The 14,978-nt window shown below is 45.1% G+C and overlaps 1 protein-coding gene across 1 annotated transcript in view; it reads left to right on the forward strand.

The window, feature by feature from the left end:
* The window catches only part of BFSP2 (beaded filament structural protein 2), a 59,958-nt gene that overhangs the window by 30,620 nt on the left and 14,360 nt on the right, over positions 1 to 14,978 (forward strand). The window contains exons 2-4 of the mRNA XM_038570900.1: positions 3,188 to 3,270; positions 8,963 to 9,119; positions 10,292 to 10,453. Coding sequence (XP_038426828.1) covers positions 3,188 to 3,270; positions 8,963 to 9,119; positions 10,292 to 10,453 — 402 coding nt within the window. The remainder of the gene's footprint in view (positions 1 to 3,187; positions 3,271 to 8,962; positions 9,120 to 10,291; positions 10,454 to 14,978) is intronic.

A 14,978-nucleotide genomic window follows, 5' to 3' on the forward strand; every position in this document is an offset into this window, starting at 1 on the left:
TCCCTACTGAGTGCAGACTAGACTCGAGAAGAGATGCATGTAGCATATGCCATTATACAGTGTTTCCACCACACAAATACAACAGAAATAACCTCAAGAGCGTGGATGACAGTGGTAAGTATGTATGACCTTCCTATTTTGAGTATTTATCAACTGAATTTTTCATATAATTTATTTAATTGTAAGTTCACGTAATTAAAACTTTCATGATGACTGTGTTTAACCACTGGCTCCGAAGACTCCTGAACTCTTTCCCAGTCTGCCTGGCAAGCCAAGACAAGCCAGCTCCAGCACGTGGGCTGGGCCCACCTCTAGGTGGTCAGTACACTCCCTCCCCTCTGCGGTTCCTGCCTGTGGCCCCCAGGGAAGATCAGATCACACGGAGCTTTCCCAGATGGAGACACGGAGCCTGCTCCATGGCAGGCACCATGCTCTACTTTTGGCCTTGGCCACCATCCCAGCCCTTGGCCTGGGCTAACCCTCAGCCAAGGTCCCAGCCCTTGTCCTGCTGCCTGATGGGCCCTTTCTTTCTACAGTGTGGGATGCTGAGCCCCTGCTAACACGAGAGGACCCCTCTCTGCTAAGCTGAGGTACCTACAGGGGAACAGTGAAGGGATCTCTGGCTGACTCAGGAGCTGGTGGGTTATTTTAAGACCCTTCAGTGAAGGAGATGGGGAAGCAGGGCCAGCGGCTGAGCTTTGGCAAGTCAGGGCCTATAATTAGCCTCTGCTTGAGGCTTGAATAAGCCCCTGGTTGTTACTAAACATCAGCTGGAGCAGGAAGGCTTCCAGCTTCCATGAGCTCAGTGCTACACCAGCCTCTAGGACAGACCTTTGGACAGAACTACCCCTCTGCTGGGCAGCGCCCAGTTTACCCTAGAAAGTGCTCCTGTGCTCAACCCCAAGTGAGAAGGAGGAGCAAGGATGCTGAGCAACCAGCTCCTCACTGCAACCCATCTTCCAGCAACTGGCATTTCCTACCAGACTCCTTCACAGATCGCTCCCTGCAGCCTCTTCCTGGTAAGGAGCTTGCAATCAACTAGCGAAGTCTTACCAATGAGCACACTGACTGGGTCCTGTGGTAACTGGGCAAAGCAAAGGCTGGGAGGGAGGACAGTGTCTCCAAATGCTAGTGGTGCCTGTTCTGGACAACAGGATTTGGGGTGATGGCATTTTCCACCATCTCTCTGCTGTACCAGAATTGTAGGACTCTAAATATGTATATCCAACATACGCTCCAGCGTGTTACTTGGTTTTCACTTTTTCTGCCCACCCCCTGGGTCCCAAGTTTAAAAAGCAGAGACAAATCAACAGACAAGATTAAGCTGCACCAAGGTGAAGAATTGTAAGAATTTAAGCTTCAGAGTCCCTCACTCGTGCACACTCCTTTGTGTTAGTCTTTTTTTTCCTTTTTTCTTAGAAATAGTCTCCCACATTGCATAAACCCCATGCCCCACATCTGCCCACAGCTGCCCCAGCATGGCCACCTCATCTAGAGTGACTGTAAAGCCGTCTCTACAGCAGTAGTGTTCCAGCCCACAGTCTAGACACCCGCTATGATTTGGTGTCCTGCACTGGAGTGAGTCATTTGCCATGGGCAGTGTTGTGAGAAATCAAGCAGGGTGATTGCCTTTGGCTTCCAGCTTATCATTTGAAAAATGGCATTGGCACAGTGGCATCCAAACACTGGAAGGGGCTTTTGAATGTGGGGACTGCCGCTGTGTGAAGACTGAAGAGAGGGCTCAGCCAGAGCGGCCAAAGCCAATCCTCAGGAACACCGAACACAGTCATGGCCCTCTGGTTGAACTATATCCAGCAGTATTAACTATATTTTCATTTTTTTCTGTTTTCTTGATGCTCTGGCATCTGGGGCCACAGAGCTAGCTAATCTTTGAGATAGTAAACCACTTGCCACATTATTGATGTGCAAACCAGCCGATCCTGAGCACATACCCCCATCTGCCTTCTCTTTCTGGCTCTTTCACCCCAGGAGGCAATAACTCTGTCCTAAACATCCCAGGTGGCTGGAGACCACCCCAGGGGCTCAGAGACCACTGAAATTCTTCAATCTACCCAATCCTAAACCTGCTTAACTGTCTACCCTGCCTCACTCAGTCCTTCCCATGAAAATCACAATAAAGGCTTCTGCCCGTGCTTTCCCCTCATCCTTTTGCCACCACCCCTGGCACTTCCTCCTATGGCCCTGCATGGTGTGGCTGCCTCTCCCCTTGGGAACTGTGAGTGACATATTTTTAATGTCAGACATCGCCTGATCTTTTGGCTTTGCCATATCAAAAGAAAAACAAAACCCCAGGTACATTCTGTAGGATCTGGGGAGCTGGTTTTGAAAAACTACTCTTCATGGCTTCATGAACCCAAACTGTTTGCACAATGTTTATGTTCATATGTATGTTTGGAGGGTGGTTGAAATTCTAGAGCCACGTTGTCCAATATAGTGGCCACTGGCCACAGATGGCTATTCAAATTTAAATTAAATTGGAATAGGGCACCTAGCTGGCTCAGTCAGTTAAGCAACAGACTCTTGATTTTGGCTCAGGTCATGATCTCTGGGTCATGAGATCAGGCCCCATGTGGGGCTCTGTGCTGAGCGTGGAATCTGCTTAAGATTCTCTCTCCTTCTCCCTCTGCCTCTCTTCCTCCCAGCTCATGAGCTCTCTCTCTCTCCCTCTCTTAAAAAAAAAATCTGGGGCACCAGGGTGGCTCAGTGATTGAGCATCTGCCTCCGGCTCAGGCTGTGATCCCATAATACTGAGATCAAATCTCACAGGGAGCCTGCTTCTCCTTCTGCCTATGTCTCTGCCTCTCTTTCTCTGTGTCTCTCATGAATAAATAAGTAAAATCTTAAAATTAAAAAAAAGGAGCCAGAAACTTACTGGTGGTTGAAAGCTCAGCACTATGACAAAGATTATGAACAAGTCTGCCTTTGAGTAATATTTTAGCTCCAAAACTCCAACTCTAAAGGCTCTTAAAAGACATCCAGATTTTATGCCTTATGGTTTATCTCCTCCTCACCTTTGTGGAGAGAGACACTTGAATTCTAAAATATTTGCTATAAAAAAATGTACTCTAACTTCCCCAGAACCTCTGTGTCTGGTGGGAGTCATGGTGGGAAGTTAGGGAAGATGGTCCAGTGACCTTGTCTCCTCTGCTGTGTGTGGTCTTTCTAGGTGGGCGAGGCAGTCTTGGAAAATGCTCGGCTCATGCTTCAGACAGAGAATATCCAGGCGGGTGCTGACGACTTTAAAGAGAGGTAACATCTGTAGCAGAGGGGCCAGTCCCTCCTCTCCCCTAGACTCCTGGGCAAGTTGAGTAATGCTGTTCTGGGGTCTGCAGCATTCACGCCCAGCAGGACAGAAGACTGGAGTGGGATAATAGAGGTTCCAGGAGAGTCCAGAGCAAGGATCATCCAGCTCAAACCCCCTTACAGACACAAACTAGGTCCCAAGTGCTCAGAAATTTTGCACAGTGGCACCTGGTTCACAGCAGGGGTTCTCAAATTGTGGTATGCTTCAGAACCACCAGGAGGTCTCACCAAAAACATATATCACTGTGCCCTACCCTCTGAGTTTTTGATTCAACAGTCAGGGTAGGGCCCCAAATTTCCATTTCTAACAAGTTCCCCATGATGCTGGTCCTGCTGGTCCTGGGACCACACTTGAAGAACTGCTGGTTTTGAGCAATGCTTCTCAATTGTGGCCAGAATTACCCAGCTACTTAAAAATGCAAGCCACACAGACTAATTAAACCATAGTCCCTGTGGGTCCAGGCCTTAATATTTTTAACTCACCCGCTTTGAAAAAACACCTCTTTGAAGTCTAATACAGTGTTTCCTAAAATATGGTGTGTGTTGCATTGATGATCATTTTAAGTTGTATAAGGATAAACATCTTATTTTTTAAACTTATGTATTTTTAGAGTTTCCTTCTATTTATGACTCATGCAGTTGTTTTTCCATTATGGCACTACAATTTATAGCAGCAATTTAAAATTTATTTAATATAAAGAGCTTTTAAATTTTACTGATTTAACATTTACTTTTTAAGTAGATACATTTAAGGAACAATGTAAAGTAAATAACAATAGGAGAGAGACACATTTAGGGCAAAATCATGATGGCAAGTGAAGTTTGAGAAACACTGGTCCCATGGAGGAGTGAAAAGAAAAAGACCTTTCATTGATGAACACAGAGATTTTGAGAATATTCTGTGGGGAAGGTGTTCTAGATGTTGGGCAGTTGGCTGGGTAATGGGATAGTTATTCAGAGAACATTTACCTAAACTTGGTAAAGACAAAGAGGAAAGGCATATAGTTGAGAGTCTTTGGGGAAGACAGTGATCCATCTCACTGCCATTCTTATCTTAGGATAAGAGTATTGTGATGAAAATGAACATCTCTACCCTCTCCTCAGACCCAGAGTCCTTTCTTCTAAGACCAAGCTTCTCCATGTGCTAAAGGGATCTCCACTAGTGGCCACTCTGGAGTCAAAGAGACTCTTGATCAGCTAGGGGTGCTGTCTTGGACAACAGTCTGCTTGCCAAGGTCACAGGAGCACAAAAAAAGTGAAGCCATCATCCAGCACTGACAGCTTACTGCACAGTTAAAGACAGATGCCAATAGACATGAATCCATTTGTACTACATTTAAGATAGAATTTAATTGTGACGTTAAGTTAGGATCTGACCAATGAACAAATTTCTTTTGTTCATTCATTCATTCATTACATGTTAATACATGCCTTCATCCAGCCATTCAAAGAGAATAGCAGGGGCTTGGTCTGTTTTGTTCTTCGTTGTATTACCAGCACCTGTAACAATGCCACACACAAGATAGATGCCCAATGAATAGTCGTTGAATTAGTGAATGAATGAATGAATGAATGAGTTCAATAAATGTTTGAGTATCTGCCAGGCCCCCTGCCAAGTACTGGGAATGAAGTGAACGTAATCTCCAGGAGATCACAGTTTAATGTCAAAGACAGAGGAGTAAAGAGACAGGAGCATCAGTGGTTGTGCCATCAGTGAGATGAGACAGGTGACATGGGGACATTTAGTCTGTCCAGGGAGGGTTGACAAAAGAGATGATACCTGATTTGGGTCCTAAACTCAAGAGTTTATGGGAGTTGACCAGGTCAGTGAAGGAGGCATGACTTTGCAGGCAGAGGGGGCAGTATGTGCTAAAGCAGAAGGACATGAGAGAGCACAGTACATTAGTGGCCACTTAGCAGTTCATTATAACTGGGGCATTTGGAGTAAAGGAAGAAGGGACAACTAATGAGGCTTGAAAACCAGGGAGAGACCAAATCCTGGGGTACTATATCAGCCATACCAAAGAGCTCAGAAATGACCTGAGAGGAGATCCATAGAAGGGATCTGAGTAGCAGCTCATCATGACCAGATTTCAGTTTTACACAGAGCTTTGTGTTGGTAGAGAGGAGAGGTGAGGCAAATGAGCAAGAAGCAATGGGAGCAAAGGGGCTGGACAGATGGAAGGGTAGGGTCTGTACTGGGAGCAGAGATTGGAAAGGAAGGCAAGATCAGATTACTAAGGGATCAGAGGATGACACCTATGGCTCTGAGCAGATGGTGACCCGATGTGATTAAGGATGGTCCCTCTGGGTGCAATACTGTAGATCAGTTGTAGGAAGACAATCAGAGACCGTTATTGCTCAGGGTCTGCCTGGGATAGTGGACATGAGCAGACCTGAAGGATGGGTCAAAGAAATCATTGGCAGGGGTTGACATATGCAGCCTGGAAATAGAAGGCAAAGATAAGTGTCAGGTTTTGAACTTGGGTAATTTAGAAGATTTGTGGTTCTCTTGACTAAAATAGAAAACTGTGGGAGGGAAGTTGGTCTAAAATTCAGGGATAGATAATGAGCTTGGCCTTTGAGCAAGCTGAGTTAAGCTGATGGTAAAACAACCAAGCAGAAATTGTGGTATGCCACTGAAGATGCCGGGCCAGAGTGGCCTGCAGGTCAAGACAGGCAGTTCTGGGTGTCACAAGCACAGAGATTCTATTTGAAGACTCCAAAATGGAGGAGAATAGAAAAAAAGAATACCAGGATAAAGCTAAAAGCTTAACAGCAGCCTTGGGGGATATCACAGAGATGTGTCAAATGCTTAGAGGACTTCCATAAAACAGTTTGTGGCTCAGTCAGTTAACGATCTGCCTTTGGCTCAGATTATGATCCCAGAGTCCTGAGATCGAGCCCCGAGTTGCTGAGCAGTGAGCCTGCTTCTCCCTCTGCCCCTCCCCCTGCTTTGCTCTCTCTCTTTCCCAAATAAATAAATAATTAAAAAAAAAAAAAGTTAACAGCAGTCTTGGGGAATATCACAGAGATGTGTCAAATGCTTAAAGGACTTCCAAAAAAAAAAAAAAAAAAAAACGCTCTGTAGGTCACCTAAGACCTCCCATAATATCCCGGAAGGGGCCAGGCTCCCTGGAGAGATAAGCAAAACAAGACTTCAGAGGCACAAGGGCGACTCTTTCAACTTGGGTCAACAGGGACCAGTCCCAGTGATATGGGTGAGTTTTCATTCCAGCTGGAAGGGCAGGACTCGTTTCCAAAAGGACTAAATGTTAATAAACATACAGTCCTTCATGAAGAATACATTTGGGTAGAAGATCTAATCCTACACATAGAATACATAAAAATGCTCCAGAAACCACCTCTTCAAGGTAGGAATTCAAAAGTGCGGGTCCAACTCTGAGGAAAGTCTCTAGGGAATATGCCACAGGGCCTGGTCCTTGGTTCCTTCATTTACTATTTTTACCTGCAAGGTGCATGAAAGCAGGTAGGGCAAAACGGCAGGAACTACAAAGGCAGGACGGGTAGTGAAGAGAAGAATGATAGAATTAGAAATCAAAATGATCCTAACACATTGGAACAATGGACCAACGAAACTGAAAGAGGATATACATGAACTCCTACTGTGGGTTCAAATACCAGGTGTGGCCAGAAAGGACAGGATAATTGGGCTTGTGAAAAATGCTCAGGGGCTCTAGGTGACAGGACACCCAATATTAATCAGTAGCAAACACAGCTGGTCAAAATCAAATGAACAAATACACAAACAAACAAAACCCCACAAAGCAAACCATAGGATCCATGATGAATAGAATTAGAGGGTTTAAACAAAGGAGCAGACATCTCCCGGGACTCTGAGCTAATCAGGCAACATCTGGAGTTTTGCATTCCAGTCTCTGTATCACATTTTGAGAAAGACATGGATCAATTAGAGCATTTCTAATCATTCCACACATATATCTGAAGCCTGAGGTGGGTGCTAAGAATTAAAGATGAAAAGGTCATAGTCCCGGCCGTTGATGATGAAGGGTATGGAAACCAATTTGAAGGATAGAGAAAGTGGAAATGTTTCACCTGTGGAACAAAAGGCTTGGAGGAAGGGATGAGGGGAAAAGAGAGTGATAGAAGAGACTAGACTAGATATTTATAGGACTGCCAGAAGGATCAGACTGACTTTGGGTGCTCCAGAGAGTAGAACTCAGACTCTTCCAGGAATGAAGACTTAACTTAAGCTCTTTAAGGAAGAAATTTGCAATTTTAGAGCTGTCCCCAAATGGAATGACGGTGGTAAAGGTGATGAGTTCCCTACCACTGGAAGTAGTTGAGTAGAGGCTACATGATCACCTATCAAGAATGCTGTCAAGAGAGGAGCCTGGGTGGCTCAGTTGGTTGAGTGACTAACTTGATTTCGGCTCAGGTCATGATCCCAGGGTCCTGGGATGGAGCTGCACCTCAGGCTCCATGCTCTGAGGGGAGTCTGCTGAAGATCTCTCTCCCTCTTTTTCTCCCTCTGCCCCTCCCCCAGCCGTGTGCTGGAGCATGCAGTCTCTCTCTCAAATAAATAAATAAATATTTAGAGGGAGAAAAGAATGCTATTGAGGGATTGTCATTGGGTAGGAGTTTGAATAGTTGAATCCTAAATTCTCTTAAAACTCTGAAACCCTAAGACACTTTCTTCAATGAGGGATGTGAGATTTCTCCATTCTAAGGATGAATGAAGATAAGGTGTGAAATGTGGCTGAGGGGTACATCTGGGTGGAAGGCCATAGAAGGAAAGGGTAACACTGGGAAAAATTGGCAAAGATGTTGGGTGGTTTATAGAAAGAAGGCTCTGTGCAAGCCAGAGATCAAAAGAATCCAGTGGGGCAGTTTCAGATCTGTGTCGGTGTGTGTGTATGTGTGTGTGTGTGTGTGTGTGTATTATTGTATGGGTTCCAAGTTTTTAAAACTCAGAATATTTCACACATAAATCTAGGTCCCATTTCACTTGAAGAGAATTGGCACATCCCTTCCCACACAGCAGTTACAGGAGAGGCTGAGCAGCAGGTCCCCTTCCCAGAAGGATGAACTGTCCTGTGGGCTTCAATCCCCACCTCTCCCTGCTTCCCAGACCTGGCCCTCCATCCCTCATCTATATTCCCCACTTGGCCCCTGAAGGCATTTGGGTTTGCAGCCACAGTTTTAAAATTTCACACGGGCTCTTTGGAGACAGAAATCGTGTTTTCCATTTGGGGATCACCAGCGCATAGCCTTGTGTTTAGCAGATTCTCAGTAATGTTTGTTAAACAATCTTTGAGGGGGGGGAAGGATGACAAATCAGAATAATGGTGACATGCCAGATCCCCCTACCTGGATCTCAGCTCCTGGAGAAGCTTTCCCTACAGTTCTATGCTTCCAGTGCCCCATGAGCCTGGCAGCCTGTGAGGCTGGGTTGTCAGAAGTTGGCTGTAATCGCTTTCATTTTAATAAATCAACATGTAACACTTGCACTAACAGTGCCCTCCAAGTTGTCGGAATGGTGACTTTCAAGATTCATTAGTCTTATCACATAATTGGCCTGTCGGTAACATTTGTAATCTGATTATTTCCCCTTTTGGGTTGCCCACCTATGCTGATTAAGTTCCTGTATCTGCAGATATGAAAATGAGCAGCCATTTCGAAAGGCAGCGGAAGAGGAAATTAACTCTTTGTATAAAGTCATTGATGAAGCTAATTTGACAAAAATGGATCTGGAGAGTCAAATAGAAAGCCTGAAAGAAGAACTTGGCTTTCTGTCAAGGAACTATGAAGAGGTAGGTGGGAGCAGGGGCAACGCTGGGTTGGCTGCAGGCCAGAGGCACGCACCTGTCTGGCTGAGCTTCCCGTCAGTGATGGTAGCTTCTGTCAACCTCCCCATGGCGCTTGCCCAGGGCTGCAGGGAAACTGTGAGTAAAATGCCTCCCAACCCTTGTAGTGGGTAAGGTTACTCAGGGAGTCTCAAGCTCCGATGGCTTCAGGACCAGGCTGGGACACGAACAGAGGAGACAGCAGGTCCACACAGGTGAGTGAGGGAACCTGTGTCGAACTGAGTAGGACATCCCTACCTCAAGACAGGTCGGTCTGTCTGCCTTCCTTCCTTCCTTCCTTCCTTCCTTCCTTCCTTCTTCCTTCCTTCCTTCCTTCCTTCCTTCCGTCCTTCCTTCCTTCCTTCCTTCCTTCCTTCCTTCCTTCTTTCCTTCCTTCCATCCATCCTTCCTTCCTTCCTTCCTTCCTTCCTTCCTTTCTTCCTGCTGCATTGAACAAACAAAATAACTCTGAAGATAGATCCAGGCTGCGGTTTACACGCACTCGTTCATGAAATTAGGTCAGATCATTGAGTGATAGGACTCAACAGGACCTCCAACAGCCATTTGGTCCGGTTCTCTGGAGAATGACACCAACTTTAAACCACTTGGCACGTGTCCTGTCCCATCGGACATCTAACGTGCTTTCCACTGAGAAAGTCAAAACCCACTTACCTGTGCTTACCTTGGGAAGTTCATTCTTTTGTCTGACCTTAGGCTGACCACAAGCCCTAAGCCCACTTCCTCCTGCCCTTAGTTCAGTCATCTGCCACCACTCTCCACCACCAACCCTTTGGTTACCTCGAAATCTCTCCCAGCCTACTCTGACTTTATGAAAAGTCATAAATTTCATCTTGCTGTTGTTGCTTCCTCTGTGTTATTTTGTGATGTATTTGTTTCGATATTTGCTTTGAGTGGGCCCCAGCTTGTGAGCACCAGCGGAAGAAATGCCTCCTTCTTGCAAAACTATGGCCCATGCACTGGCGGGAGGGCCAGGGACTTTGGCAGTCTCTGTGAAGCCCGATGTTTGGCAGTAGCAGAATGAGAAGCACAAGCCCACAGACCTGGGCTTCTACTGCCTGAAATTCTGTGTGCTTTCCTTCTCCTCTGAACTCACCTGAAGTGTATATTGTCATTTGTAGGATGTGAAAGGGCTGTACAAACAGTTGGCGGGGTCTGAGCTGGAACAAATGGGTGTTCCCATTGGCACTGGTCTGGACGACATCCTTGAGACCATCAGAATCCACTGGGAGAGAGATGTTGAAAAGAACCGGGCGGAGGCAGGAGCCTTGCTCCAAGCCAAGGTGAGGCAGGACCAGTGTCTTCCACTCTGCTCTGTGCAGGAGGCCAAGCAAAGGTGAAAAGCAGTCAACTTAGGAAAGAAGAAATGCAACAGTTTCAATCTCATTAGACATAAAAAAAAATGCAATTTAAAATAATAGCACTTTGTTTCCCTGTCTAAAGCAAGACATGTTTAAAATGGTAATACTTGATGGAGACAAGTGTGTGGTGAAGTAGGTTCTCCCCTATATCACTGAGGGGTACAAACCACTATGACACCTCTGAGTAATGAAATTGATGCTACATATCGAGAATCTCGAAATGCCTCTAGCTAACAGTTGAATAATCTGGGCACTATCCTAAAGAAATCATTGAAAATACAGATAAAGTTTATATCCAAATATATTCACTGAAGCATTCATTATAAGAATGAAAAAATTGGGGGGAAAACACATAAATGTTTAATAATAGGAGTAAGGCTAAGCCACAACCTAACCATGCAATGAAATACCGAGTAGTTAGTAGAAATATTTATGAAGCATTTATAACATGGGAAATACTCACATCATAAGGTAAAATGGGGAAAATAAGAGTACAGAAGGGTACATACCAGGAACCAACAAACTTTTTCTGTAAAGCACCAGATAATAAATATTAGGCTTCCTGGGGCCTGACAGTCCCTATTATAACTACTCAACTCTGCCATAGTAGTTGACAAAAAAATAACAAACAAGAATGGCTGTGTTCCAAAAAAAAAAAAAAAAAAAATTAGAAAGAAAACACTAAAATGTATTGGTGTTAGCAATGGTTGTCTTTGAGGGAGGGACCTATTTGACATGTTGAGATGTTTTTTCTTTCTTGTTTTTGAGTATAATGAAACTTGTTTTCAAGTTTTTCCTAAGCAGTATGAGCTACAACCATGGAGGGAAACATCTTTTATTAAACCTCATAAATAATAGAAATAACCAGAAAATAGAACGCATAGGGTTTGTTCCTCCCTTCTCCATCTCCCAGCCATGTATGACGTGGGGATTTTGAGCCCAAGGATGAGAAGAACAGAAGGGGAAGGAAAGTGTAAAGAAAATATGAAAAATAACATAGCTTTTAAAATTTTTTTGAGAGAAGGCAAGCATAGGGACTGTTCCTGTGCTTTGGGTTACTGTTCGGTGGGTCTCAATCCCCAGCTGCACAGCAAAATTATTCCAGAGCATTTTCAAGGATGCTCATGTCCAGGCCCCATACAAGACCAATTAAATCAGAAGAAGAGAGGGACTTTGTGATCCTTTAAACTCTGGATAATTCTAATATACAGACAGGCTTGAGAGCCACAAGAGTTTATAAGAACTACCAAAAGAAAACCAGGAGGATCTTTTCCATTTATTCTTCTCCCTTACCCCCTCAATATCAGCAGGGTCCCCTGGGACCCCCTTCCCAGCAGGGTCTTACCAATTCTGGATCCCCCAGTGTTCTCCAGCCTAGAAAACATCTCTATTCCCCCATTTTTCTACCCTCTATCCCCTTTCAACAGCCCCTTTTCTTTCTAACCTTAATTCTTTGGGCCAGGTCACTGCAAACTTTTTTTCTGGCAAATAGCGCCTAATAAACGGCACAAAATGCAGTCTCCCACCCCCAACCAGGTGAAAGGTGGAACAGCACAAAGGGAAAGTGAAACCAAAGCATAGATTAGATTTTGGTCTATTGCTTCTTTTTTAGGACACTCATGAACATTTATAACTCATGACCTTAGACATCATGCCATCCCCTTTCCTCACTTCAGAGGTGAGGAAACAGATCCAGAGAGGGCAGCTGACGTCCCGAGGTCACATAGCTGCTGGCAGCGCTGGAGTTCGGCTCTCTTGGCTCTCAGGCCAGGCACCTTTCCTCCACATTGGGCAGTCATTCCTCCTCGGCTCTGTTCCCAAAGCAAAATCTCTGTGGCTCAGGAGTTTGCAACCTTGCTCCCGTCCCACCCCTCCTGGGGCGTACCCCACACTGGAGGGATTCTTTCTTTGGTGAGGGGGGGAAGGGCATTTTAAATAACAGAAATAAATCCTGCATACTGTGAAAAAGAAGAAAATCCTGCACATTATTATTCACCCTTCACCCTCTCGGGAATCATCACCAGCCCAATAGTAATTCAAGCATTAATTCTGAACAGATTCATTAGTGTTTTTTTTTTTTTTTTTTAATAGAATAATCTGAAAGCTACATCTCAGAGAAAACAGACAGTACTTGTTTTCATTTGGCTAATGCTGCCGGGGCCTCTTGCAGAGAGGCAGAGCTCAGAAAATATTTGCAGAATGAGTGAATTCCTCTGATCATCAACAGAGATCAGAACTGACAGCCAGAAGTCCTCCAATAAATAGTTTTGTCAGTTGCTGTCATGCCCTTGGGGGCTGACATTTGCCCATTCTGAGCACCCCTTGTTGGCTTCTTGGCAGCAAAGCATAAATGTGAAATGGCTTAGCACACACTCCTTTCAAAACCTTTTGCAGAGAGCATACAGACATGTATTTAATTACCTTTCAGCCTGGGGAAGCTGAAAATTAATTGACATTATTAATTTATGTCTTTGTTTAGGATTCCCCAGAAACTGACCCTGAGACAAATATTGAAGAGGAAACAGTCTGTCTGGAAGTTGTTGGGAGCGGGGGTACAAAATACCAGTAGAGGAGAAGCAGAGAAGGGAATCAATAAAGAACTCATTATCCCACCAGCACCCACTGTGGGAGACTGGACTCTGCACCCACAGGGTTTCTGGGGAACAGTACAGAATACAAGAGAGGGGAGAGGGGAGGAACCCGGGGTAGTAGTACCATCCCCATCAGACATCTGCCATCTGGTAGCAGCATGATCTTTCAAAGACTTCAGAGAAAGCTCTCCCAGGCAAAGGGGTAGAGTCTGGCAGTGGAATGGAAGGGGGGTGGAGAACAAACATGTTCTGGACTAAAGGTTCCTGGGCGATAATGGTGGATGCCATCAGCATCTGCTCCCAGTTATCTGCTAACTCCTCTTATTTTTAAATCATTAAAAGCTTATAAAGAGGTTCTAGCTAGGTTCTTTCCAGCCATAGCCAAGATGTTGGGAACTTTGGTGGTCTAGCTTTTGGAGCTTCTCAGGTTGTATAACTATGTTTGGAGGGGATCAGTTTAGTCCAGAGAATTTCAGGAGGATCTTCCAGCCTGGCCCTTCCTTTTCTGTTTGTTGCAGTTACCCAGTTCAAGGTATTTGGGGATGCTTGGGGAACTGCCGACAACATGCCATACCAAGTTCCAACCTTCCTGGCTATCCATAGAATACATTCTCCAATCTGCAACCCACAGATCCTAAAAAGACCACCTTGGGGAATATAGGAGAGCCTCCAACATTCCACCTCTTTCCTGGTATTCTTATGCTGAGGTATTTCCGTTCTGCAACAAGCAAGAGAAGCTCTGTTTTGCATTCTTAACCTCCTCCCTGGGATCTTCCTCCCAGGGTGGGGCTCCACACCCTCAGTCCTGGAAGTCTCATCTCTGTCCCTTGTTCACTGCAGTGGGAGGATGGGTACAATAACCAAAGGCCTATCCAATTACCGGCACCAGCTGGTGTGGTGGGGTGGAAGGTGCCAAAGAGAGAGAATTCCACTTCCTTTCAATAGCCCCCAGGGGCCGGGAACCCCACAGCAGTGCGCCCATGCTCTCTCTTCTGATAGTGGTCTGCACTTGCCTCAGATCAGGTCAAGGCATTTGTGGTTAGGAACTTTGCTGGAGCTGTAACCATCATGCCTTAAACAGCCAGGATGACAGATTGTGGAGACGGTTGAAAATGAAGAGAAGTGAACAGATTGAGATGAATCCTGAGGTTTCTGGTTATTGATAGGCTTAGAGCTGAAAGAGACATTAGCCACTGACTAGAGCAGCGCCCTCTAACAGCGATTTCTGCAAGGATGGGACTGTTGTGAGTCTGTGCAGTTATCCGGTATGAGAACCACTGGCCACATGTGCTTCTTGAGCACCGGGAATGTTCCTGATCCAACTGAGAAACTGGATTTTTAATTTTACTTAGTGTTTATTAATCTCTGTTTAAATAGCTATGTGTGGCTAATGGCTACCATATTGGACAACATAGGTCTAGATCTAACCATGAGGGGACTAGGAACCTTGGATAACATGTCTCCATATCACCCACATTCACAAACAATAATTTGCCCTGAGAGGACAAATATTTTACATAGGCTTCCAAGTCAACACCTCTTTGCTTGCTTGTGCAAAGAAGAGTGGATATTTTCTTAGAATATATGAAATTGGATTAGAATGGGTTTCTGCTAGTCAACTGGGGTCACTGGCTCTAGATGGCAAGATAGCCCAATGTAGTTTCACCATGATGGTCAATTGGGAGAGTTCCTTTCAAGGAGAATAGAAAGAGCAAAACCCCTAAAAGCATCTGTAATCTAGGGGTCCCTGCGTGTTGATGAGTTGGCTATAATCCTTACTGTCTGTTCAATGAAATAAGCCATGGTCTATTCTGGTATGCTTAGGCAAGTACCGAAGCGGAATCATCTAGCCTTTC

Source organism: Canis lupus, chromosome 23 (assembly GCF_011100685.1).
Source record: "Canis lupus familiaris isolate Mischka breed German Shepherd chromosome 23, alternate assembly UU_Cfam_GSD_1.0, whole genome shotgun sequence".
Lineage (NCBI taxonomy): Eukaryota > Metazoa > Chordata > Mammalia > Carnivora > Canidae > Canis > Canis lupus.